The 25007-nt window shown below is 39.1% G+C and overlaps 1 protein-coding gene across 3 annotated transcripts in view; it reads right to left on the reverse strand.

Annotated features, from left to right (window-relative positions):
- Positions 1-5558: 5558 nt before the first annotated feature.
- HDAC9 (histone deacetylase 9) overlaps positions 5559-25007 on the reverse strand; it is a 446072-nt gene continuing 426623 nt past the window's right edge. For 2 of the 3 annotated variants that reach the window (XM_056484523.1, XM_056484522.1), the window contains 3 exons: positions 23037-23121; positions 17878-18031; positions 5559-8781 (listed from right to left, as the gene is read on the reverse strand). In XM_056484523.1, coding sequence (XP_056340498.1) covers positions 8742-8781; positions 17878-18031; positions 23037-23121 — 279 coding nt within the window. In that variant the 3' untranslated portion in view covers positions 5559-8741. The remainder of the gene's footprint in view (positions 8782-17877; positions 18032-23036; positions 23122-25007) is intronic. The other variant, XM_056484524.1, reaches the window with a different exon arrangement.

The raw sequence follows: 25007 nt of genomic DNA on the forward strand, positions 1-25007 counted from the left end.
AAGCTGAGAAGGAAGTATTACAAATTATAGTAGTTATATTCTTACCTTCCTGCTCTTTGTTCCTGTGTAGAGTCTGGCAGAATTGCATGCAGTTAGGCTGGGCCACTGTCACAGCTAGTGTAGGTACTCTGAACATGGAGAAACAACCTGTACAGCCTTGGGGCTGTTCAAACATAAATATTTGTGATGTATGCTTTTACCCTGATTGATGGATTGATTGATTGATTATTTTGTTTTGATAACAGCTAATTATCACAGACTAATCTTTAATTAAGTTAGATAACTAAAGAATGATGCATTCAAATGCTATAACCATCTGAATGGTGTAAAATTATGTTGTTTGTACATAAAATATACCACAAGAAAGGTAATTTAGGATCACATCAGGAATGTTGTATTCAGTTATTAACAATCTATGAAGACATTCATGTGACAGCCATAACAGGCTGGGTATTTTTCAGTGATATGTGGACAGAGAAGTTCAACCAGAAGCTGCACAAAAGTTAAGAATATAAATTTTGCACAAAATCCTGGATCCGTGCCCTTACTCAGCTTCTAGTAAAGTACAGAATTTCATTTTGGGTTTTTGTTGAACCTGTTTCCTTTTACAGGCAACCCCAGAAAAGGAATTATGAAGAATTGTGAAACCCTATTTTACAAGTCTCCAGGAGGCCTGTATGAATAAAGTACTGCACCTGGGCACCGTGACAGCAAAGCTGAAAACTAAACTTTTCTCTTTAAAAAGAAATAAACAAATAAACAAAAAGTATTTTTAGCATACTGAAACCAAACTCCATAATTTTAATATCCCTCTCCTTTTATTTGTCAAGGAGAAGACAAGGAAACAAGGGAGAAGAGCAGTGGCTTAGCACATATTAGCTCAGCTTTATCTCACTATTGACCCTTTCTGACAAAGAGCCATCCAACTCTTGCTACTCCTTTTAAAGCTGCCAGTGGAAAGAAAGATTTTTCTGAGGAGTAAGATCTCTAGGGGAAGCACTGCAAAAACATGAGAGGAGGAATCTGAAAGAATTCACTCCCACCCATCTACAGGAGATTCCTAGAAGCATTGTTAGTCTGAAGGTTTCAAAATACCCACTCCACTTCTCAAAGGCAAGGTCAATTCTGGCAGGTTGATTTTAAAGCAGCAATGGTGTCTAGCTGGAATCTCTCACAAGGTTGGAATGTTAGAAGTAGACCCAGGAGAGAGGTTTTAATGTATGAAATGCAGGTGAGGCAGCCAGAAAGACATGATGAATGCAATTTATCACTGGGCTCTGCAATTTATCACAATGGAATCACAGGAAACAAGCAAAACAGAGAAGTAGATAGATAGACTGGATAGATTGAGATCCTCTGTGCATGGAGCTTCTTTGAAATATGCCAAGAAAATTACATGTTACACATTCAGATTTTCAAAGAGAATTTTATTGATGGAACAGAGCTGTGTATTTCTAGGTTTGGTGTCCTTTTCCCCAGAAAAGAAAAAGAGATGTGTTATTCTGAAGAATGAAAAAGAGCTAGAATTATAGATGCTGTTTTGCTTCACTTTGGTTTTAATCCCCTTCTGGAGCAGCACTGGATACATGCCAGGAGGCAGGGGTTTCCATGTGCAAACAAAGAGCCTGTACTTCCCAGCCACCCTCCTCTCTGCTCAGTTTTCAAGTTCAGGTGCACAAATGTCCACACACAGAAGCAATTTCGATCTGTGAGCTACTTCTGGCAATGTGCAAGTGATCAAAATGTGCTCTCAGCAAACACACTCCTTCCTCACTCCCTTGCTTTTGTGGGTGCCTTTCTCAAAACAGGTCTGTTCTATCAAGGTAACAAGTCTGAGTTTTACAGCAGCAGTGCTGGAGCAATACCACAGCCCAGAGCATTGCTGCAGTGCTGGGTATTCCCCACCGCCCACAAAGCAGGGGCCTTGCAGCTTTCAAAACAGTGCATGTACTATTTAAATTGCTTCACTGGGAGGAGAATTATGTGTTCTGCAACGCCTCAGGACAATGAGCCAAAGGAACTATAGAATATGAGCTTGGTGTTAGAGCAGGAGCTCTGCAATGCTCTGCTTTGTGTGTGTTTTAGCCTGCTATGTAACATTACTTTTACATTAACATTTGTGGTTCCTTTTTTATGCACTCCAGCTTCACCATGCTTCCTCCTTTATATTTTAACAGTCAGAATCCTATGATCCAACCAGGGTGGCATGTTCAAAGCTCCATTTCTTTTTCACACTGATTAAAAAATAAAACAGGCAAGAAAAAAAAACTCCTCAGAGTATTGAACGAGCTTACTTCAAATAGCTTTTATTAACACTAGGACAAGACTATAGCCAAAGAATTATACAAAACACAAAACAAAAGGGATTTTAACAACTCAGTTGAAGACTATTTCACGCCAATCCAATGTTCATATATCTATAATCAACAAAGTTCTGGAGCACAATATTACTTAACATTACTCATTGGATACTTGCAGATACAAAAATGTATCAGGAATAATAACAATGATTCCTTTTACTCTTATGGAAATATTACTATTGACCTTTAAAAATGTTGCCCTTTGGGTCAGTCCCACTGATGCTTTATCCCTTAGAATCTGTTCTGCCTGGAAAGACAAATTACAGATAAACTTTCAGAGCTCTGAGCAAAAGGACTGTTTTTTATCATGGAAACAGATAGCAACATCAATTTCCCAAGAAAAAAATATAGACATTTCAGCTGTGTATCCCTAGACCAAAAAGTCAGTCTTGTAAAAACCAATGGCAGTAAGCTTGCTTTGAAAGCCTTAGTTATGACTTCACCAGGTATTGCTTTATGCTTTCCTACTGCATCCTAACTTGGAATATTAAGCCAATCATGAAATTTAAAATAGCAGTAAACTAAGCAGCAAGAGACATGAGTATGGACCTGTTCCCCTAACACATGACGTGTACACACTTATGAAGCCACTAGAATAGATCCAGCAGAGTCAATTTTCTCTCAGACAGACTTTTCTAGGAGCAGAACTGGCACTTTCTATCAGAAAAATGTTCATGTGGGCAAGCTCCAATCTTTTACCTGGGCTTTTTTTTACAGTTTCGTGTGGCTGAGTGCAGAGTTCAGGTTCCTCCTCTAGCTGCCTCCCAAATATTACCCAAAGCATATTAGAGGAGGGATTTAAGTCTTTGAATCAGTACATCCTATGGTTCTGTACTGCCAAGGTGTCTCTGGCCATGCAGGTATACCATTAAAAGGGAAAATGTGTGGAGATCTTGGCACAGAATCCCTCTGGCCACAGAATACCAGTGTCACTGCTTGTGAGCATCACTTGTCTTCAGGCCATCCCCACAGAAGCATGTCTTTGTCATAAAGCACAGCTCCTGTAAATGACAGCCCAACTCACAGTGTGCTAATTGACATCCAAAGAGCAGTACCTTTGATGGTGCAGAACAATTTATATTTTGCTGTAATCTATGCTAGCATGCTGAACCACAGAGCCTGGCACTGGAGCAGGATGGAGGATTGTGCAGAAGAGAGTTAACTGAGAGTTGCTGGAACATCCATCCTTTCTGGTCTTCACTTTCTGTAGTGTGTGATTTACTAGTGATTAGAACTGAGCTAGTAACAAGATCTCATGGGGCAAAACCCTTTCGGATCAAGTGAAAAAATGACATTGTTAAAATCAAAATGGGTTTCTTTTGAGGTTAGAGAGGAATGTAAGTTTCACAATTTCTTTTTTTAACAGTCAGCAGACAGCCAGCTAAATAGTACTCTTAAAATACTGCTGCAGTTTGGATCTGTTACAAAAATGAAGCATTTAATTGCTCTGAGAAGTGACAAAGCTAAGGGGTTCTCATTCCCACACCAAGGGCAGGGGAATCTGTCAGAAAACAGATTTTTTTTCAGATGCATCAGTTTTCTATGTGTTACAAAGGTGAATTCAATTACAGGTACAAAAACAAAGCAAGTGACATGACAAAGAAAGATCTTAAATGATAATTTAGAACCCAAACTCCTTCAAATCCAGGATGAAAAGCAAGTAGCAGAAACTTGACTTTTCCTGGCAGGTTCCACACACCACATCCCCCCTCCCCAGGTACATATTCTGTTTTACTTCCATATGGAGTCTGTAAAAAAAAAAAAAAAAAAGTACAATGGTTCACAAAGCTCTATTGTGACCTTTAAAAATAAAGCAACCATGCACTGATATGCTTCTGGAAAGGCCACTATTGAGAAAAAAAATTCCCCTATCAGTCATCTTATGAAGTTACTGCTGGGGGCTGAGGATTTCTTGGGCAAATGAACAGTACACACATCAGCACACGTGGCAGCTGCTGCTGCTGCTGCTGCTGCTTAGGACAGAAAATAGCCCAGCCAGGTTCACATCTGCATGAGTGTGGACATGCTGCTGGGACAGGGGTGGCATTTCCCAAAGAATAAATGCTTGCTGAGCACCTCCTTGCCCCTGCAAGCTAACAGGAGTTAGTTGTTTTACAGCCATCAGTGCCTTTGGAAAAGTTCCCTCTAATTCTTTGTCCCAGACACATTGCCCTGAAAGTGTCCTGCTGTCTGTCTACAAAAATTAGTCAGTCTCTACATTCTTGTTCTCTACAGGACCTCTGGTGTTGGCTGCAGCAAAACCTTTCTAATATTTCATCTCTGGTTATGACTCTCAGCTTTTCAGAGAGGCTGCACTCAGATAAGACACCAACGAAAATATCACATACTCTAGAGAGGGTTTGTTTTGCCACTTATATTCAGCCTGCAGCATGTTGGTGACTTTTTTGCAAAGTAAAGGCATAGCCATCTTTATTTGCATAACATTTTCCATTTCTTTTATGATGTTTATTTAAGATAGCCTAATGATTTTACTTTGCTCAGATTCACTTGCATGGAATTAGTTGCTTCATTTGCACTGAAAGAAAAATTAGGAGAGTACATGATTAAAAAAGGGGAATAATTCTGTCATCTTTACACTGGCAAAATTCCCATGAACTTTGATTACCCACTAGAAATGTTGCCTGAAAAGAGATCATATAATCAAGCTGCAATTTATATTAAAACCAAATAAGCATATGCAGAATTCCTTCACAGAATCCAACAATGAAGTGTGAGACGCTCATGAAATTCTGAGATCTGCTGTACATCACTGTTCTTACTCCAGCCCAGGTAAGAGCCTTAACCTGGAAAAAAATAATTATTTTCTTGATCTTTTGAGTCATGTCTCTTTTTAGTTTTCAGTTTGTACTATGAACTGAAAGACCTAAGAATACAAGAAAAGCACAAGAAAAGACTAGTAATACAAGAAAAGAACCACTGAGCTTAATGCTTTGTTGCTAATGCTAGAGAAGAAAAAGAACTTCAGCAAGCATGTTAGTGGGACTTGCTGCTGAGGCATCTCTCTTTCTGATGTTTGGTGACTGGTGCAGGGGCAGAGTGAAAATTACTTCAGGATTCCACCACGAGGCAAAGATTTGCTGCCAAAGGCAATGGCAGCCTGGGGTGGAGGAGCCATGGGATGTCCTGGTACCACCAGAACCAGGCAGAGGGTGACCCTGGCTCTGAGTGCTCCCTGCCACCTCCTCAGCTTCTCCTTCCCCATGGAATCACACACAGAAGCCTCCCTTATCCCACACTGTTCATGCATTTCAGCTCAGTTTTAGATGTCATCTAAACTCAGACGTAGATATTTTGGCAACCAACTTGAAATATCTGGGACTGAATTTTCAGAGGTGTCAATCTCTCTGGCCTACTGGGAAAGGTCTGTGGGAGACATGAGACTTTGATGTCTCCTCAAAAATCTGATTTTTTTCATTTGAAACACGCAATTCATGCATCTCTCTGAAATTCTTGCAATCTGTTGTTGAATCCAGCTAAAACTGGGCATTTTTAAGAGTGACTATGTGAATATTTCCCTAGAACTATGACTAAAATTGCTGGAAGATATTTTAACTCCAGTCCATGGGGAGCTATTGACGGTAATAAAAAATACTGTGAGAAGAAAACAGCAGCAAGTGAAACTGCCCTCTCAGAAAGCCCAGGTCTGCTTTGAAGGAAGTGTTGATATTCACCATAAGCCTCAATCATTTCCCAGAGGGCCGTAAGATGCCTTGGAATGACATAATCCAAAAGCAATGGCGTTCTTGACTTAAAGGGGAAAAGAAAAGCAGGGCTTGATCCATCTCCCATCGAAATCAAAGAGGACTTTGCTGTTGACTTCAGTCAGAACAGAGTTCTGGACACAATCTGTGTGCAGTTTATTAGCACACTTGTTTATCCAAAGGATCCTAACTTCAACCAACAGCACGGCTAGATATCTGCCTGGGACTGCATCTGTACAAATGTGTAAGTGTGAGTTTATAATGTTGTTTAATTCAAATCATTCTGGCATTTTAAAAGCATTTCCAGCTAAAAAAGACAGCTTTAGTTGATTTGCACCCCAGAAGACAGACTTTGATTGGAAAAGCTTGTAAATCACATTTCAGGTTGCAATTCATATACAAGTTCATGCAAGCTAAGGACACAAACAGATTTTAGGGTTAATTTTAAAATGATGTTACTCTGCACTCAAAATTTTGCAGCCATGATTTCAATATGTGAAAAGCTCTACAAATTACCCAACTCATCAGCTATAGCCCTTGGTTTCCTTGAAGGGAAATTTCTTTGATGACCATAACAAAATCGCAGTAAATGGCAAGTAAGATTGCCATCAGGAGCCTGCTGAAAATGCAGGAGGAACTCCTGATTGCTTTAGTCATGTGAACAACCCCTCCAGAACAGCCCAGAGTCAGGCAAGGTGGCTTACACCAGGAGTTAATTTAGCCTGCTGGGACTTTTTGCATTACTAAAACGAGCATGGTTTTGGCTTGTAAATGGGGGGTAGAATTTTATTTCACTTTCTGAGGGTCAGAATTTTATTTCCCTTTCTAAGGGGCATACATTCATTTTAGAGTAAACCTTTCAGAATAAAAGTTTACTTCACATTATAGGAAATGACATCCCTGTTTTTAGATTTCCCTTTTCAAAGCATGCCTCAGATTTCTAACTTGTAGTGGAGAGCTTTGGTATAAGTAATAAAAGTCTTTAAAATTAAAATGCTAATCGTAAACAAACCCAAATGCATGAAAGATATAGTCTGACTGCATAACAAAAGAGAATTATATAATTCTATTTGAGTGAAATCTTTCATCTTTGATTTACAGGTTTGAGTCTGCCTATAACTGAAACCATATTGTTCCATATCTTTCATATCATGGCCTTCCCCAAAATCTTGTTTTAATTAAGGTTCCTTTCAGATTTCAGAATAAAAAGCATGACAGTCTTCACTTATGGCTTTAATATATGTATCCCTTTTTTTCTTTTTTCTTTTTTTTTTTTTTTTTTTTTTGAATTTGGCAAATATATAAAAAATGAACATCACTTGCTTTTAAAAGCTGAGCAAGCTATCAAATACTGCAAGCTGAATACTTCAAGGTATGTCCTGGGGTTCATTAGGTGAGAAAGTTGTAAACAAAATAAAAGTTACTGTAGCAGAGTTTTGTTCATTTGAAGTACTCTTACATACATGCCCCAATCTCTCTTTCTCTCTGACAGTAAGGCAACACGTGTAACAGTTTAAGCGTTCATTTTCAGCTAAAGGCACAACTCTATGTTACGTTCTCAAACATGGAATTAAACAGCTAAAGTCACATTGCAGGGAGATCTTGCTGCACTTCGGGAATCTAAAATAAATCCTAAACCCTTTGAAGCTCCTTAAGCAACATCAGTTCTCTTGGTGCAGGACTACATAAAAGAATCAGTTCGTATTCACGTCACGACCTGTAAAAAACACCCCCCACCACCTCCACAGAAACACCTGAGCTTCAAATGAGCTGCACGCAGTTACTGAAGGTCGCTGCTTTGGAGTCAGAACGCAGAAACATTGCAGGACAAACTAAAAACACGTTTGGAAAACCGGCCACACTTGATCTCTGCTGCACACATGGTGAGCGCTACTGTCAACTACAGAGGGTACAGCACTTTTTCTTAAAGGCAAAAGATCGCTCGTTTTAGAGAATCGTGAATGTGTTAGAAAAGATTACATGAAATGGGGAGGGATGGCCAGGAATAGGGAAGAGAAAAATAAAGCACCACCAAGCACAGTACTTCAGGGGATTTATAGTACAATGAGAAGTGCTTTCCCTTTAGCTAAAATCCCTCCTCATAATTTAAACACTTTTCACTTATTCAGCTAAGAATTCATTACAGGAGGTTAAAAAATGGCACGTAAAATAAGGGTGGGGCTTTTTTTTCTTCATTACACGGAGCAAAGAAAACAAAATCTATTAACAATTTAACACAGTATGAAAAAAATTATCCAGTAAAAAGTGTCAGGAAGTGATTCACGGAGTTCACGGAGTATGTTGCTGGCTGTTGCAATTCTCATATCTATAATCTATCATGTAGAATTTTGCAATACTCTATTTCACAACTTGTGTTGGTGAGTGGGTCAAACAGCATTTAAAAAGCATGCTCTAGGCTCTTTCTCCCAAGTCCATTTTACTGTAACTCTAGAATTGTGGCGGTTACATTTAAGGAATCTTTTGGGCTCTTTCAAGTCCTTCCAAAGAACAAGTGAAGCTGCTATTCCGAGTTTTGTGCCCAGTGTTTATGTTCCATCTGATCTGTGCCACCCAAGAAGCAGACAAGACATGTCTGAGGGTGCTTTGGGGGATACACAATGATGTCACCCACAGGAAATATCAGGGAGGACTTGGCACTTCACAAGGCTGGCTCTTCTTCCATGGGCTCACCAGCAGCTCTGTAAAAATAAACAGGCAATCAGAATACGGCACAAGAGTACACAATGACATTGTAGATTTTCATGCATAATCAAAGCTGATTTTTCAGCTCTCTCAGATGTTTATTTGTGTTATTCAGTTATCCATAAATAGAGTTTCTTTCCTAGGAAGTATAAACAAATGTCAAGTGGAAAAACATCTTAGATCCAAGCAATCACCGAAAATGTTCCTGTTTATATTAAAATATGTCAGAATATTTTATAACATTTTGTCCAGAAATGTACATGCTTTGTGTCAACAGAATCAAATAATTTAATGAAAAAAATAGCTGTGATACTTTTATTTTACAAGCTTTTGCAACTAAAAATACATGCATTTATTTTTTCGAGCGGGCCCATACCATTAAAGCAACATAGTTCACTAGTTGTGAAGCAGTGTTCCCTCTGAGGTTCTTCTCCAGTCCCCTAGTTTTTGATTTTGTGTTTCCATACACATATTGCCTGCCTGCCTGCCTGCCTGCCTGCCTGCAACTTTTGAGACTAAATCTTGAACCTGAGCAGCAGATAGCTGTGAAAGAAAAAGCATCTATTAATTATATCAAATCAGATTATATATTTTACATGAAAACCTCTGGGAAATTAGCAGCTTAGGCAAGACGAGCTCTCCAAGACAACCGATAAAAAAATGAGAATGACACATATGCTGAGCTGACATCAAGTTTTGCAATTCCTTGTATCTGAAAGCTACTGCACCTGAGGAATATCATGGCAATTATAAAATGGGAAGATTCTGAGATCATGGAGGGACCTCACTATTGAAGGGCAAAGAATTTGCACAGAAATAATTTTTCATCTCAGTCTGTCAGCCATAAGAACTACTTTAATATAGTAACTTCAAGCAATTTTGAAATCAGGGGAGAAAAGTAAATGTAAATTAATAAAGAAGATGTTTACTAGTTAATTCTTGTAAGCCAGTGTAATAACTGGCTTCAGTAAAACATTCCTCAGAAAGTACAAATTCATGAGATCCCATGGAAAAAAAAGTAATTAATGGGGGCTTGCTTGGGCTTTGATAGTTTATTCAGCAAGGAAGCCAGAGAATTTTAAGTGAATCTGGAATTTATTAAAGTCTTTCCCAATGAAAAAATCAGCAGTATGTCTTTAAACTATTTTATACAGGTTATCCTTTTATGATTTGGAATGATCACTGATAGTATGTTGAAAAATATGTCAGGTGAAGGATGTGAAAAAGATGAAGTTTTTCAGACTAATCACTTTCCAGAGAGTATTGACTCTAAGAGATGATTAATCTATAAATCTCAGATCTTTAGCTCCTCTCCACATGGCGGGGGATGTTTCCCGTGTACAGAACCACTGTGGTCCCTCATTCCTGAGAAGTGAGGTGAAGCCCCCTTGCACTGCCTCCTTTCCCCCCCCTGCTTTGCTCTGGCTTGCAGCAGAGCACACAGGGGCAGCCAGGGTGGGATGGAGCCCTGCCTGCTGCTCAGCTCCTCAGCAATACAAGCTCACACACCAGCTGAGGAGTTCACTGGTGGTGTGTGCTGCTGCTGTGCTGACCACACACTTCCACTTCCTCCAGCCACTCGTGGGAGACCTGAAAGTCCTCTGGCATAACACAGAGGGCCAACAAGCCTTTGTTAAACATCCAGAACCTTATGGGTCTGTCTGGGAAAAAGATAATTTGGAAGCAGATGACAGCTCAGTTTTTAGGTTCTGCAAATGAGAAACAATATGTGTCAATAGATTTCAGGTGGTGATTGGCAGATCAGGAAAGAGTGAAGCTCTGGAAAACCTCTGGAAGTGAGAATACAGGTTTGGACTATTTTAAGAACCTAGGGAAGCAGTACATACAACAGTCTGCTCACATGTGTTTGACTTCTAGGACTGACATTCTCATGAACACAGTACAATTAAGGATCTTATTTAGTGCTTCTTCCATTGAGAAATTTTTCACTGACAAAGGTGTTTCTGAGGAGTAGCCCTCACTGATCTTGAGTGCTGTGTTCTAATATATTCCAATATATTCCAACAACAGGCCAAAATTCCTCCCCAGCCAGAGAATAAGCACCAAAATCTTTTATATATATAACTTTTATATATAATTGTCAGATACAAGGCCCTTTTTGGGGAAGGGAAATAAAGTTAGAGTGCCATGGCAATCTATCATCTCACAGTCTTCTTCAGTCTCCTTTTGAAGACTTATGTGTATGCTTTAGCTTCATTTTATTAGTGTCAGAGAAGTCACTGATTGGATCCAAATCATTGGATCCAAATCACTGGATTTATCCAATGGTTTATCATTAAAAACATTTATTTTTATGAGAAAAGGGCTCAGGCTAGAGTTTTGTGTGAGAGCCAGTACTGCTTTGGGGCCAAAGGACAGAGAGAAAAGCACTGTAAATCCCATAGCACTGAGCAGAGAACCAATATATACCCATTCTGACAAAATCAAAAGTTGTCAAAAGAAAAATGGAGGGGGCAGAGTCTGACAGGCCAAATTTGTGTTACTTCAGCTTTGTCACTGTGAGTTACGTCAGTGCAGTCAGTCTTCCTGTAGCTGACAGGAAGTTGGCACAAAATCATAAAACAGGCAGAACCCCCATCCCACACTGTATGCTCTGAGCAGCTCCTCAAGATGCAGCTGTGAACTCAGGTCTGGTCTAAACTAATCCCATGCAGCCAGCAAATTCAGAAAGACACCAGTTGAGATTGTAATGATTATGGAACCACAACTGTGATTTTTCTCTAAGGCTTCACTGTGGCTCATTTAAACTGCAAGTTCCTAGGAGCTGAGCCCTCTTGCATTCACTTTGGTGTGTTGTGAACAGTGCTCGTCTTTAGCTCTTTATATGTAGAATTCTGACTATGGCAGAGTGAAATAATCTCTTTGCAGTTAATGCTAAACAAAATGATGCTGTTTAAAACTTAAAAAAAAAAAAAAAATACATGAGGCAAAAATCCTACCATATGGATAAAATCTGGAAATACATATGATGTCTTAAATATTGTTCTGTAGCAACTAAGAATGTTATTTAAGAGAAAACTATTCCAAGTAATTAATATCTACAATTTAAAATAAGGTAGTATTTAAGAAGGTAGATAAAGTCTGTACATCACCCAGAAAAAGAAAATGTTTCTCTTACCTTATTTTTAAAATGAGAATTACAGAGATTCGTCTTAGCTACATTATCACACACACAAAAATACAAATTCAAGGTATGTTTCCAAGGTAGAAACTGCTGAACAAAAGATAGATTTTTCTGGCATGGTATGGCTATTTTATGCCATAATTCCTAATTTAACTCAGCTGTCTCAGGGAAGATCATTGTAATTGAAAAGTGATCCTCTGGTAGCAAAGAGCTGAGGAAAAAGAGGTACATTTCTACATCATGAAGGTGATTTGGGGAGTGTCTAAAGACATTATATAAGACATCCTGAGTAAGTGTATAACCTAGTAAAAATGAACTTAGTATGGATCAAAGAGAAAGGAACTAAAAGTAAAACCACCCTAGGTTAAGAGCAGAATAAGGTAACTCCATATATGTTCTCAAAAGAGGAAGTAATGTCCAAACAAGACAAATTAAATAAAATATAAACTCTGGCAAGTTAAATGTAAGCCCTCAATGAAGCAAAGTAAAGGAAAGTCTGAAGAGCAACATATTAAAAGCATAAAAGCTAATAATAAAAAGATCTTTCAAAATACATCAGAGGAAATGATCAAAGCATAAGAGGAGCATCAAGGAAGGTAGACCACAAAAGCAAAATGAACTATTTATATCTGGGTTCACTAGAGAAGTGTCAGTGAGATTTTATTACTTGCAGATGAACTATCCTAAACTGAATCAGTGCTAGAACAAACTGATACACCAAACATTGCCAAATGTCTAAGAGCAGATGATATTTGTCTCTTAAATTCCAGGGAAATACGATTAGGATGTTGTTAAAGAAATAGTTATTGAACATATTCTACAGTTTAACTCAGCAAGAGGTAGAGAAGGCAAAAAAAGCAGTTCCCCTTTTGGAAACCACAGGAGGTACAGTAAGTCTGTATGGCAAAATTGAAAGCAGCTACAATCAGTGATGGAATTAGTAGGCATTTAGGCAATAGTCATTTGGGTAAGAATTAGGTCTTAGCACTTATAAAGATGGCAATCCTTTCAAATTTATTAGAAGTTTGTGAAGGAAATTAGAGAAGAGGGATCAAGTGATTTCCCTCTGTAAAGAAGGTTTTCCAACAATTTTATCCAAGTGCTTAGAAGAACCTAGGATGCTGGGAGAAGGTCCTTTCACAGATTAATTACACCTCAAATGCAGGAAATGCATATTGGTGAATTTTCACCATGGAGGATTCTACAGAGCATCTCACAAAGACTATATGGACTACAAGTAGATCTGGTGAAAATGTTTGCTGATGATGCCAAGTTGCCAATTCTACTCAGCTCTCAGGTCCATAATAGCATTTCTGTATGGAAAAGAAAGCAAACAACACAAACACAGAATACACAAAACAAGGGAGGACACCTTCAGCTGTTTTAACAGTGATGTCTATAACTGAGAGCTTGGAGTTAATGGTAGAGCAGCAGAAAGACACAGAAACAAAACATCCCAGTATTAGCTACTGTGTAAATTCACAATGTGCCCAGCACCTGGACTCCTGCATGCAGCTCTTGTCCCATCTCAAAGAAACTAAAAAAAGCTCAGTGATGAGCAAAAATCATCAAAGATAAGAAATTATTTTCAAATCAGCAGGAATACAGAGTCTTGAGAAGCTCAAGCCTTTAAAACCAGATATGGATCAAAGATTATGAGTAAGAAAGAGGTGGTTTTCTTTCTCACAATACAAGACCTAGGGGATTCCCACTGATTTTATTGGTTAATAAGTAAAAGCAGAGTGATGCCTGATGAGGCTGTGTGACTCATTACCCAAGTGCCAGAGGTGTAAGCTGGTTCAAAAAGGTTTTGAAAAGTTTATGCCTGTGTATGTATCCTGGAGGCTTTTACACAGGATAGGTGAGATACAGCAGTTCAGATCCATCATCTCACCAGGGCAAGTGCTCAACCTCCTCTGCTCCTGGTTCTCCTCCTTATGCACCCATCACCAAAGGATGAGAAGAAGGTGGGCAAGACAAGGGTGCAGGCTGACCTAGGAAAGCTGTTCTGCAGCTCCTGAGCCTGGAGGGGATTGTGAGCCCCATGGGGTATGGTCAGGTATGTTCTGTGTACTCAGCACAGCTGAGGTAGATATTCAAATAGTGAAATGCCAAGTGAAGCTTTATGAGTTGATAGACAAATATGGCAAGTGACCCTAAATGGTAGCTAGCTAACCCCATGATTCAACCATTTGCTTTAGTATATAATAGAATGCAACTTGACTGAAAGTGCAACTGGTAGCTCTGTAATGCTAAGACTAAAAATTATACCTTGTTTTCATTTCCATTTGAGTAAAATCTATGCTCAGCTGAACCAGAGCCATAAAGACAAATTCTGATAAATGTCATTCTCAAGATTTACTGCTTCCTGTAAAAATAGTAAGTGCAAGAGATCTCCCTCCACACCCTTTTCTTTTTCCATTTTAAGAAGAAACATACAGAAGCTCCAAGGTATCAGAGACAGCAGCGTACTGAATATATTAACAGCACGATTTCTGAAACAGATTTCTGGCCAAACCAAAATTCTAATCAGCTAAATCTGTATCTCACTTAGGGAATAAACAGTTATCAACACACAAAAGTTCTGGTAGTTAGAAATGTTTTATAGGACATGCCTGTTTCAATTGCATCTCCATTTAAATGCCCGTTAGCACCATACATGTTTCCTTTCCTATTCACAAACTCTTTTTTTAATATCTGTACTCTTCCAAAGACTGTAATCAAGATTCAATTGGATCTTAAGATGCAGAGTTGTGCTTTGGTAAAATAAAACACCAAAAGCAGAGCAGCTTTTCACGTTTTTCTTCATTTACCCTGCCAGAGAAAATCAAGTAAAAAAATAATCGGCACTGTCACTTGAAGAAAAGAAAGAAAGAGAGAAGAAAGAAATAAAAATACTTTATATGGGCCTTAGCCAGGAGCATTTTATCCATCAGTGGTAAATGAGTCAGATATGAGTTGGCCAGGAAAAGAGCTGCTTTACCCAAAATCTGAGTTTAAAGTGAGTCATCTCACTCCAACACCAATATATCCTCCAACATAACTGGCCAGAGTTTCCCGCAAAGAGACTCTTGCTGCTGCTCTTCATCTGAGGCCTGACCATCCAGAGCTGAAGCAGACAGGATCTCTGCCACTGAACCAGTGAAACAGGCTCAGAGCTGCAGGCCAGGGCTATCAGCCTGCCTGACCGTGGTGGGAATTAAGAGGAAGCAAATTGACTCCTGGTGTAATGAAGGAACCCTTCAGGCTGCCCCATCAGCCACGGTGATCCTGTCACAAGCAACTTTCCCAAATGAACACTCCATGCAAAAGCTTGCAACAGGTCTTTGGAAAGTGACCCCACCTATATCAGTAGCAGGAAGGGCACATCTTCTAACAGAGCTTGAGACCCCACATGACTCCTCACAGCCCTGCTGCCTCTGTTTGCACTGGAAGTGGCTGGAGAAGGGGCATCGCATGCATGCCCCTTTATTACAACAAACACCAAAAAATGTGAAAAAGCACAGCTGAACTCCTCTCTACATTACTGCTGTTTGTGTTGGTATGTACCTGTGACATGGAGGGTGTGATCATGTGAAATGAAGTAAATTATTATGCAGAACCCAAATCATGCAATGTCACAGACTCACTCCCTGCACATTCCATGATGGATTTTCATTCACACTCAAAGTGCAGGCAGGTCCTCTCAGGTCTCCCCACAGCTGAGGACCCTCAAAATCCAACTTTCAGGAAGATCACTTTTGATTCTATACTGTTCCTTACATTCAGCAGGAAGGAAACAAAGAAAATGATGCTCAGAAGCCTCGGAAAACCTAACTATCAATTTTGGTCCAGTGGGACAGCATTTTTCTTGTCCTGTCACTCTCTGATGGCAGCTTGGCTCCATGTGCCTTCTCTGAGGGTTACAGATGCAGAAAGAGATTTCAGGATGCATGTGTGAGTATGTTTTTTGTTTTTTGGTGTTTTTTTTTTTTTTTTTTTTGTGCTGCTGACAAATGTCTGCAGCACCACAGAAGATATTCCAAAAGAAGTCATTTTTCCACAAAACAATTCATCACAATGGATTCATCCCTACAAGAGTCCAGAACTGATGAAGTGTAATGAATCTGGCAGCCACATGAATTCCACTTGTGTACATTTCAGTACATCCTTTTTTTTCCACGTTTCTCAGCACTGCCCTGAAATTCTGTTTTCAGAATGGGTGGAAACTGTCACAGGTTATCAGTTGGTAGGTAATAAGTGCAGCAATTAAGTGCAGTGTTAGTCAAAGGGTTATTTTGTTCAAATCATGTAGGAGTAGCAGTTCTTGATAGTTGTAGTTTTGAGTGGTGGCACATACCAAATAAAATTTTTGGTTATTCTTAGCAGTGTAAAAACACACAAAATTAACCATGTCCTTTTCCAGACAATTTATAGCTTAAATTTGCTTGACTGCATTATTTCCAATATTTTAACTAATATTATTTCTATTTCAGAGCTATGCACACACAAGTGTGAATTTTCTGTCCCTAGCTAGCAGAAGTGTCTCGTAACTGTCAGAAACATATATGAAAAACAACATTATTCTTCAGCTGAGCGCTGATCAGAACAGTCACAAATCTAAAACACATCTTGTGTTCATCATAGATTCTTCTCTAAGCTTTTATGATGTTTTCTGCAATAATCCTAGCAAAAGAATAGCCATGACATATTAAAGTATAATTACAGTTGGAAAGGTAATTATGAAAATACTGTGAACTTTACTAGCTATCTCTTCTCCCTGTGTGTCCCTTTGAGGACATGCCTCAATTCCTTGAGAGATGAGTGCTGCCACTCTTGTGAGGGATGTTCAGTCCCAAACACATCCTTTGAGCATTGCACTAGTCCCCTGGGTGCCTATCAGCTCAGTTCTGATTAAAAGACACAATACAGGAGGAAAGAACTGAAGCAACCAAGAAGCAGTCACAATATAAGAGCCATGGATCTTTCTGGCTCCACTCCCACCACTGCTGTCCCTACCCACAGCTCCCTCCTTTCTCTACTGTTGTTACACAGCCTGATGAGCTGATGAGTCTCCTTATAAGGCTTTTTTCATCTTTCTTCCTTCCTCCCTTGTTTTCTGTGTATGATGGAACCCAAGTGGTTTCACTACGTTTTGTGTCTTTCTCTGCTGGTGAAAACCTAAAATGTTTGTGCTTAAAACAAAAAAATAGGAAACTCAAAACTTCTGCAGTGGCTTTTCTGATTATAGATGACACAATATCCTCTAAGTGGCTACCGAGTTTTTTTCCCGTGTAATTGGCAAAACACACAACAGCATTAACTGCATCATTTTCTTAATTTGGAAGTTGAAAGCAATCTTCATTAATGTGAAAAGCAGATGACAAGCTGGAAAAACCAGCACTCTCATTCTTTGCTGGTGTACCTTCATCTTAGTACATAGAAAACGTTGGCCCTAATCCTGGTCAGGGTTGCTTTAAGTTTCATACTGGCACTGTTCACGTTTCTTCTAGGGAAGTAACTTTTAATGCCTGTCTAATATCACTGAATAATTATTTAAGTCCATCTTATAAAATTCATCTGTTTGTTGAACACCTTCCTAGAAAATTAAAACTAAAAGAGATTTGAAATGCTTCTAATGAGAAGAATATGGTCGATTACACTTGGCCATGTCTATTTACCTCATATGGATATTGCACTTTTTATGCAGTAGCAGGAATTAGACACGGGAAGAAATCAAGGTTCTTATACTAATCATGAACTTTAATACAGAAATAGAGAGACCAAATAAAAAAACCTGCAAACAGAATATCTCTGCTTCCAGTGACTGAGGGAACTGAAATCCATGAAAAATTCCAGGTATCTCAATTAGCAGATAATTTTGAAACAACCCTAAGTCTTCCTTCCTTCTTTGTTTCACTTGGCTGGAGCGAAAGCCTTGTTCTCTGCAATTATTTCATGCACTTACCTGCTGCCTTCCTGAGGAATACACTGCTCAACATCCACTGAAAGAGAGGCCATAGCAGATACTGTTTCTGTCTCCTCCCTCTCTTGCTTCTGAGACTCAGCCAGAGCACAGTCCACTGGCACAGAGTATGGCTCCACTGACTTCCAGTACTTGCCTAAGGAAAACACACATAATAATTTATGGGAATTTTAGCTAGCATGGTGGTACAAGAACAGTAATCACTTAGTTCAACATGGAGTGATTATAATTTAAAAGCACTGTGGTATAAGCAGTACAGTTGAAATTTCAGACTGCAGTGAAGAGGTCTATTTCTGAACCTAAGAATGCCAAGTTGGAAAGTGCTTTCATTCCAAGAGCTGTGTCACACCCTTCCCCAGAAGGTAATAAACTGGAGGAGTAACACACAGACTAATGAACACAGATTGTCAGAAAGGCTATTGGCTTTATCTCTACCAGGTGATGGGAGTTCAGAGGAGGGTTAATAACTGGAAGCTCTGATATGGCACACCGTTGATGCAGAGACAGCAAAATGTAGAAAAATGTACATTCTTGTCCAAAGTGCTCACACAGCACTGTCTTGAAAAGGAAAGAAGTCAGAAATGCCAGCTCAGACTGAAGTGGTGTTGCCAGAACAATCAGGCTTGTTAGTCCTGGATGTTCTTTCTCCTCCAACCTCAGGGCGTACACTAGAACAATAATTTAGTTAAAACTTTCATATATGAACTGGCTGTTGCTGGAAAGCTGCCAGGTATCATAAGGGATAGAGCTTTCTGGTCTGCTATGTAAAAATACAACAGTGGATTAAAAGCATGAGTATTTTCAGATTTCTGCCTGCAACAGAAGAAACTCATCAAGCAATGCAAAAAATAATGGCAGGTGACTCATCCTAAACATATAAAATGATCTGAAGAAACAGTTTTATTATAGGAAACCACATGAACAAGTATGAATTTACATATCTATTTCTTAACAGTCCAGTAAAACACTGAGCACTCACTAATTGCCAGGTGGATGACACCTGGGAATTAGGAGCTTTGGGAAGTCTGGGAGCTCTGGACCAGAGCTTACTCAGTGTTTAGCAAGAAGCTTTCAGCAGCTGCTGCAGAGGTTGGATCAGGGTACTTATCTGGGAATTAGACAGAGGGTTTCAACAGCTGTGAAAGAGAGGGGATCAAGCAGGGGACCTTTCCAAGGACTAAAACTAGGATTTTGGCAGCTGGGCAGCAGGCTGAGCTGAGGTGCTTATCCAGAGGGTAGCTGGAGGCTTTGACAGCTGGGAGGCCAGGCCAGCAGTGGTGCTGCCTGCGCTGCAGAAAGGCTGCTGAAAACTCCCTCTTTGGTAACACAGCTCTCTACACAGTTTCAGGCTTTTGGAAGGATGAACTTTTCCCTCCAGTGAGAAAGCAGCTGTCAATAAAGTCTGAAAATGTCTTTATTCAAAAACATCATTGCAAGATGAAAGCCCAAGTCAATCTTCAAGAACAACCAGCGAGCATGGCCAGAGTGTTTCTTTGAACTCTAATAGTGTGCACGTTTGAGTAGTTAGCAGAATCTTTAAATAACGGGGACCTTCTGGGGATAAAATGTAAAGTGTATTAAGTATCCTACAAAGTTGAGATTAAGTGTTAGGAGGTTGGCTTTGCTCCAAAAACATGAAAGACAGAGCTAAAAAGTTATGTACATAACAGTAGGCTCAGTGATTGGAGCCTGGCAAATTTTATAAAAACAAGACAAAAATATTCTCTATTATTACTCTGCTCAGAGACCATATTCTGTATTCATTAAAAAATACACTAAAAACAAACAAAAAAGTTATATGAGCATTCCACAATGTTCTCACAGATCCTATGTGCAAAAGTCAGTCTTTGCAATATACACCCAATTCAAACCCTATAATTTATGAGCTAAATGTTCACAGAGTGGGTGGGGTTTTTTGTTGCAGAAACAGATGTGCAAGAAAATCAAATCTGTTGGCATGGGAATAATACCCCCTCTTGCCTATAAAAGAAATGAACCCATGTTCACTGCTGGAGTTTTCAAGGGCTTTTATTCATAAAATAAAATATTAGTACCCAGCTACCACTGTGTTGCTCTCCTGCAGCAACAATAAAACAGCATCAGTGAAGATTGCTACATCACATTCGTTCATTCACACGCAGGCTTGCACACCAGCTGCCCCCTGAATCCTGACTTTCTTGTAACATTAAAACTCAGGGCCAATTCAAGCACATTAGTGGGCTCTCTGTGCCCATTTAGCTGCCCCTCACTCCCGAGTGATTGGTGGTTTTCTCTGTTTCCCCACGCTGACAGCTCTGTTATGAGAGAGTCAGGCCAGGAGGCAGGTGGCAGCCCATATACTGCAGTGGAGGGTCCTGGAGAAAATAACTGCATCAGCAGGGTGTTTGTGGGTTTTTGGGGGAAATGTTGAAGCAGTCACAGTCAGAAATAGCATCCAGGTAGCATCATGCAAAGAGGGCCCTGTGATGCCTGTGAAAAAGCAATGATAGGTTTTTCTTTGAAATCAAAAAACTGTACTTTACAAACAACTGGGGTAAGCAGAAGAGCTCTGCAAGCTTCTTTTTATCCAGAATAACCTTTATTTGCTGTACACAAAACATACATGCCTTGAATGTGTGTTCAGCCAAAAGATTTGCAGGGAAAGAGTTATGGAATGGGGAGGCAATCACAGCACACAGCTGAAAAGGAGCTTTGTTTGGAGGTATGCTCTGGACTGACAATTAAAAGAAGTCAGAAAGCATTGGCCTCAAACCACTCCAGCTCCTGAAAATGCCATTTCTACTGTGCTCTACTGGATGTGAAATTCTACCAGTGCTGTTACATTCATTGAGAAGAACTTGGTGGAGCTCAAGGGAAAGAATGAAGCATACTGCTGGTTTCATTCATACAAAACTTGAGCAATCATAGATTGCAAGGAAAAAAAACAATGAAACCAAATCAGTCTTCTAGGTATGCTTTGGCTTTCAGCATGAAAACGTGCTTAAGCCTCCCTCAAAGATTTGTGTGAGCACTGGCTATTACCAGGAAATAATAAAAGGAAATGTTTCTGTCACTCCTATAGGCAATTGTAATTACCTTTTATATATTTGGACATGCTGTACTGTGGCTTGCTTGAAAAACAGTGTTTGGGGTTGGTATTCTGCTATTGAACAGGATTGTTTAGAAATAGCCTATGACATGGGTGTGGGAACTACTAATTCCAAATGTATAACATTTTGAAAGGAGCTTTGGATCTGTCAATGCATAACATTTATAGAAATTCTATAGTTAGAAAAAGGTTCTCTCTTAGTTTCAAAGTATTGTAGCTTCAAGGTTTTGCAAAAAGCACAGAGGAGGGGAGATTTATTTGAGATAAAATGTTGCTAATGCTCATTATGAAAGTTGGATCATAGAAATGCAAACCCAATATCCAAAGGCAATGCAATGATCCAAACAAATCAAGCTTTCTCAGTACATCTTGAGGTGCTACTAAACAGCCTAACGCCCTCCAGCCTGCCTAACTCTCTAAAATATCAAAAAGGTTCTTACTTCTCTTAGATCTCAATATGCATCACAAAGTTGCACTGAACATCCCCAGGGCTCCTTTCTGTCATCTAAGCATATTCCTTTCTAGTACTTGGTCTCTCTCCAGACAAAATGAGGTAAATATAACCTTTTAGGTAGTTGCAAGAAAAGGCAAAATATTATGTGTAAATAAGTCCAAACCCTGAGCAGCCTAAGGTTTCAGAGCAGCCCACTGGACTGCATGACTGTACCAGGTCAGCTGAAACCTAGTTGTGGCAAAATCGAGTCATTCTGCAGAGCTCTGGACCTTGTTCTCAGATTTACACGATGTATTTGTTCCTAAAGCCACACCTCTCTGAACAGCCATCATTTGTGTGTATGCCTACTCTTCTGTTTGTCTGTTTCTCTCTTTTTTTGGTTTCAGATCCATTTTCCATTACATACATATTTTATTTAAAAAAAAAATTGCATCTCTCTTCCTTGTGTCTGTGGTCTGTGTGTAGCATTCTGCCCTTATTAACATTTGCAAATCTTTTCTAGCTTGCACAGTACATGATCCTCCTTAACCTGCTGACTCCTTCCAGATCATTAGCAGATTATTAAAAGAAAATTTTAACTCGTGAGTTACCCAAGAATATACCACTCAGCAGAGAGGATTTATTGGAATGTATTATATACAGCTGATTTAATTAGAGCTTTTCCATATCTCAGTGTCTACTCGATATGGATGATGAATTACATACCTACAATAAATTGTCACTTTTCAACTAAAATCAGATGGAGAAGTACTGCATGTACAGTGAATTGGGCATGGTGTCCCTTTTAAAAACTGCATTTATTTTATGTAGATGAATCCTAACCATTTGTGGTTCATCTCAAATGAAGGAAAACATTTGTTATTCATTTGTTATTCTAAAGGAGCCAGCAAACAGTAGAAGTCAGGAAGCTCCCACTGGCTCAGTAAAATGGCAGAGACCAGAAGATTAGAGAATTTAAGTGATGTGTGCTCAGTTGGATTAAAGCAATTGATGGCATAAGATTCTTCAGTGAGCAAATTCTCTAAAAGATCTGGGTAGTTAAGGGTTGGGATCAGAGTACACAAGTGAAGCAATAAAGTACTTTCTGTCTCAGAAACAATAAGATAATGTAATTTTCAGCACTGTTCCATAGATCAGTGCCCATTTGGAGCTTTTTAGCTTTATCTCAAGCTCCTGTGAATCTCAAAGTGACTACCTTGAGAAAGGCTGCAAAAACAGAGCCTGAACAAACTATTTGTTAGAGCTCTAATTTACCTGTCTGTTCCTGTCCCTCACTGACAAACATCTATTTCATCCAAGCTGCTCTGGAATGAAAAGATTTGGGAATATTTAGGAATCAGAAAGGTTTAAATAATTTTAATGGGTTATGTTTTCAAGATGAAATACATGGCAGAAACAAAGAGATGCTGAAGAAATAAAAATAAAAGCATATATAAGTATATATATATATATATATAAATACTAGACACAGCATGTAAATTTATACATTAAACATTTTCCCACTTTTTTCTCTGAAACAGTAATATCTATGGCATTAATTAATAACAAAAAAAATAACCCCAAGCCCACTGACCCACCAACTCAAACTGAAAAACATACTTTGAATTTCAGTGGTCTTTTTTAAAGAAGCTATTGCATTCATATTGGGGATTTGGTGCACAATATCTTCTGGGAGAGGCTCCAGCTGAAAGAATAGAATAGAATAATATAAATATTCAATAAGCCACAGAGACATAAAACAAACTGAAATGATCTAATCCTCAGGAAAAGCTCAGCCCAAGAACTGGTTAATATGTTGCTGGTATCAGTTCTAAATGTATAGTCATGATTTTGTTTTCTGTTTTCCAGCCATGTAATTGAATTCCAAGGGGCTTTTCTATTGGCTGCAAGACTAATCTATGGAGTCTCTGAAGCAGGTGCATGTCTGTGTATTATTCATTAAAAAATGCCAGTTATTTGTGTAATTTTTGTAGGTTCCTCACAAACCAAATTCCACTGTGTCTGTATACGCAGCTGGGCACTCCAACCAAAACCTTGCTGAAGCTGCTCTGGAACCAAAGTGTGCACTCTATTATCTTTATTTCTCTGGTGTTATTTCAACTAACCATCTTACACATTTTAAGGTTTATAGAGGAAAACCATAAAACACAGCTGCTTTTACTAGCTTAACATTAATTTCAAATAAAGTAAATAAAAAAATGGTTATGTAGATTAGCAGTAAATTTCCCTAAGTAAGTTTTTTACAGAACCAGCTGCATTTTAATTTGCTAGTTTTAATTGTATATTCTTTGAGAAGGGCTGCACTAGGAGAAAGAAGAGTTCAGTTACTGCACAGTTTTTTTTGCCCTACAGTGGGTAAATAAAGAAAATAAACTGTATTTTGAATGTCATCCACATCTGCTTTTTTGTCCACCCTTCACATATTTTCTTGTAGGAAAAAAGGGTAAAAAATTGTTTGGGCTAAATGCTTCTCCTTGCACTGTAATAATTCTCCTTGAACTAAGAGAATATAGTTATTCTCCTAGAACTAGGAGTCACGAAGCTCCTCTGCTTCCGCATGTAAACTGCCATGACTTGCTTGAGGAGCAGCAACTGTGCCAAGGTGGACAAAAAAGAGCAATCTCAACACCAATCTCTCCTCTCTAAAGCTAAGGAAGTTCAGCCACTGCTGACAGGAGACATCTGTACTGCAGACAAAAATCCTTTCCTAAGTATCCCTGGGTCTATTTTAAACTAGGTCAAGTGAAGCCCACCCAAGGAGCTTCCTTTGTGAAGTTAACAGTTCAGTAGCCATCACACGCTATCCTCCAGGTTGCTACTACTGCATGGCTACTCACCAGCTAGATAAAATCAACTTTGATCCAAGCACACATAGTGGGAAGTAACTGCAGTGTGGATACTCCCTCAGCGGTGCTATTTTAAGCAAGCTCAGCTACAAATCCCAAAACTTCTGGGATCCTGCCACTGCAGTCAGCAGTGAATGCCTGTCAGCGATAAAGACATTGCAAATATCACCAGTCCTTTGGAGTCTTGGTAACTCAAATGAATAGGGCTGTTCATGTCATTATTTCCTTAGAAGCCCATATGGGATTGCAGCTGGAAGATTTTCTTCTAGCTAGAAACAATAGCACTATGTTTTGTTTTCAAATAGCATAAATCAGCTCATTCTGCTCAGTGATCAAGTATGCAGAGAAGTGATGGTTGGACCTGACTGGGTCCCAGTGCTACTTGGTTAACAAAGAGGCCAAAATGCAAAGATAGATTGTTCCTATCTAGTATGTATCTGGATTAGCACAAAGACAGCAATTACAATACAAATAATATTTTAATACTTTTGCAATCCTTGAACCACGTCTAATTATCATCTTCATAGGTGGCTCTATTTGGTAACTCTTTCAGGTGCCTGGGGGGAAACTGCCTATTTATAAAAATGCCAACCAAAAGATCAAGCTTTGCAGATTTTGGAACAATATTCCATATAGTAACCTCAATAATCCACACCTTGAGTTAAGCAGATAAATAGCATTTAGCCATTTTCTGTTTAAAGTAATCTGTCATTTGGCCAGGAAG

The sequence above is a fragment of the Oenanthe melanoleuca genome, chromosome 2 (assembly GCF_029582105.1).
Source record: "Oenanthe melanoleuca isolate GR-GAL-2019-014 chromosome 2, OMel1.0, whole genome shotgun sequence".
Taxonomy (NCBI): Eukaryota; Metazoa; Chordata; class Aves; order Passeriformes; family Muscicapidae; genus Oenanthe; species Oenanthe melanoleuca.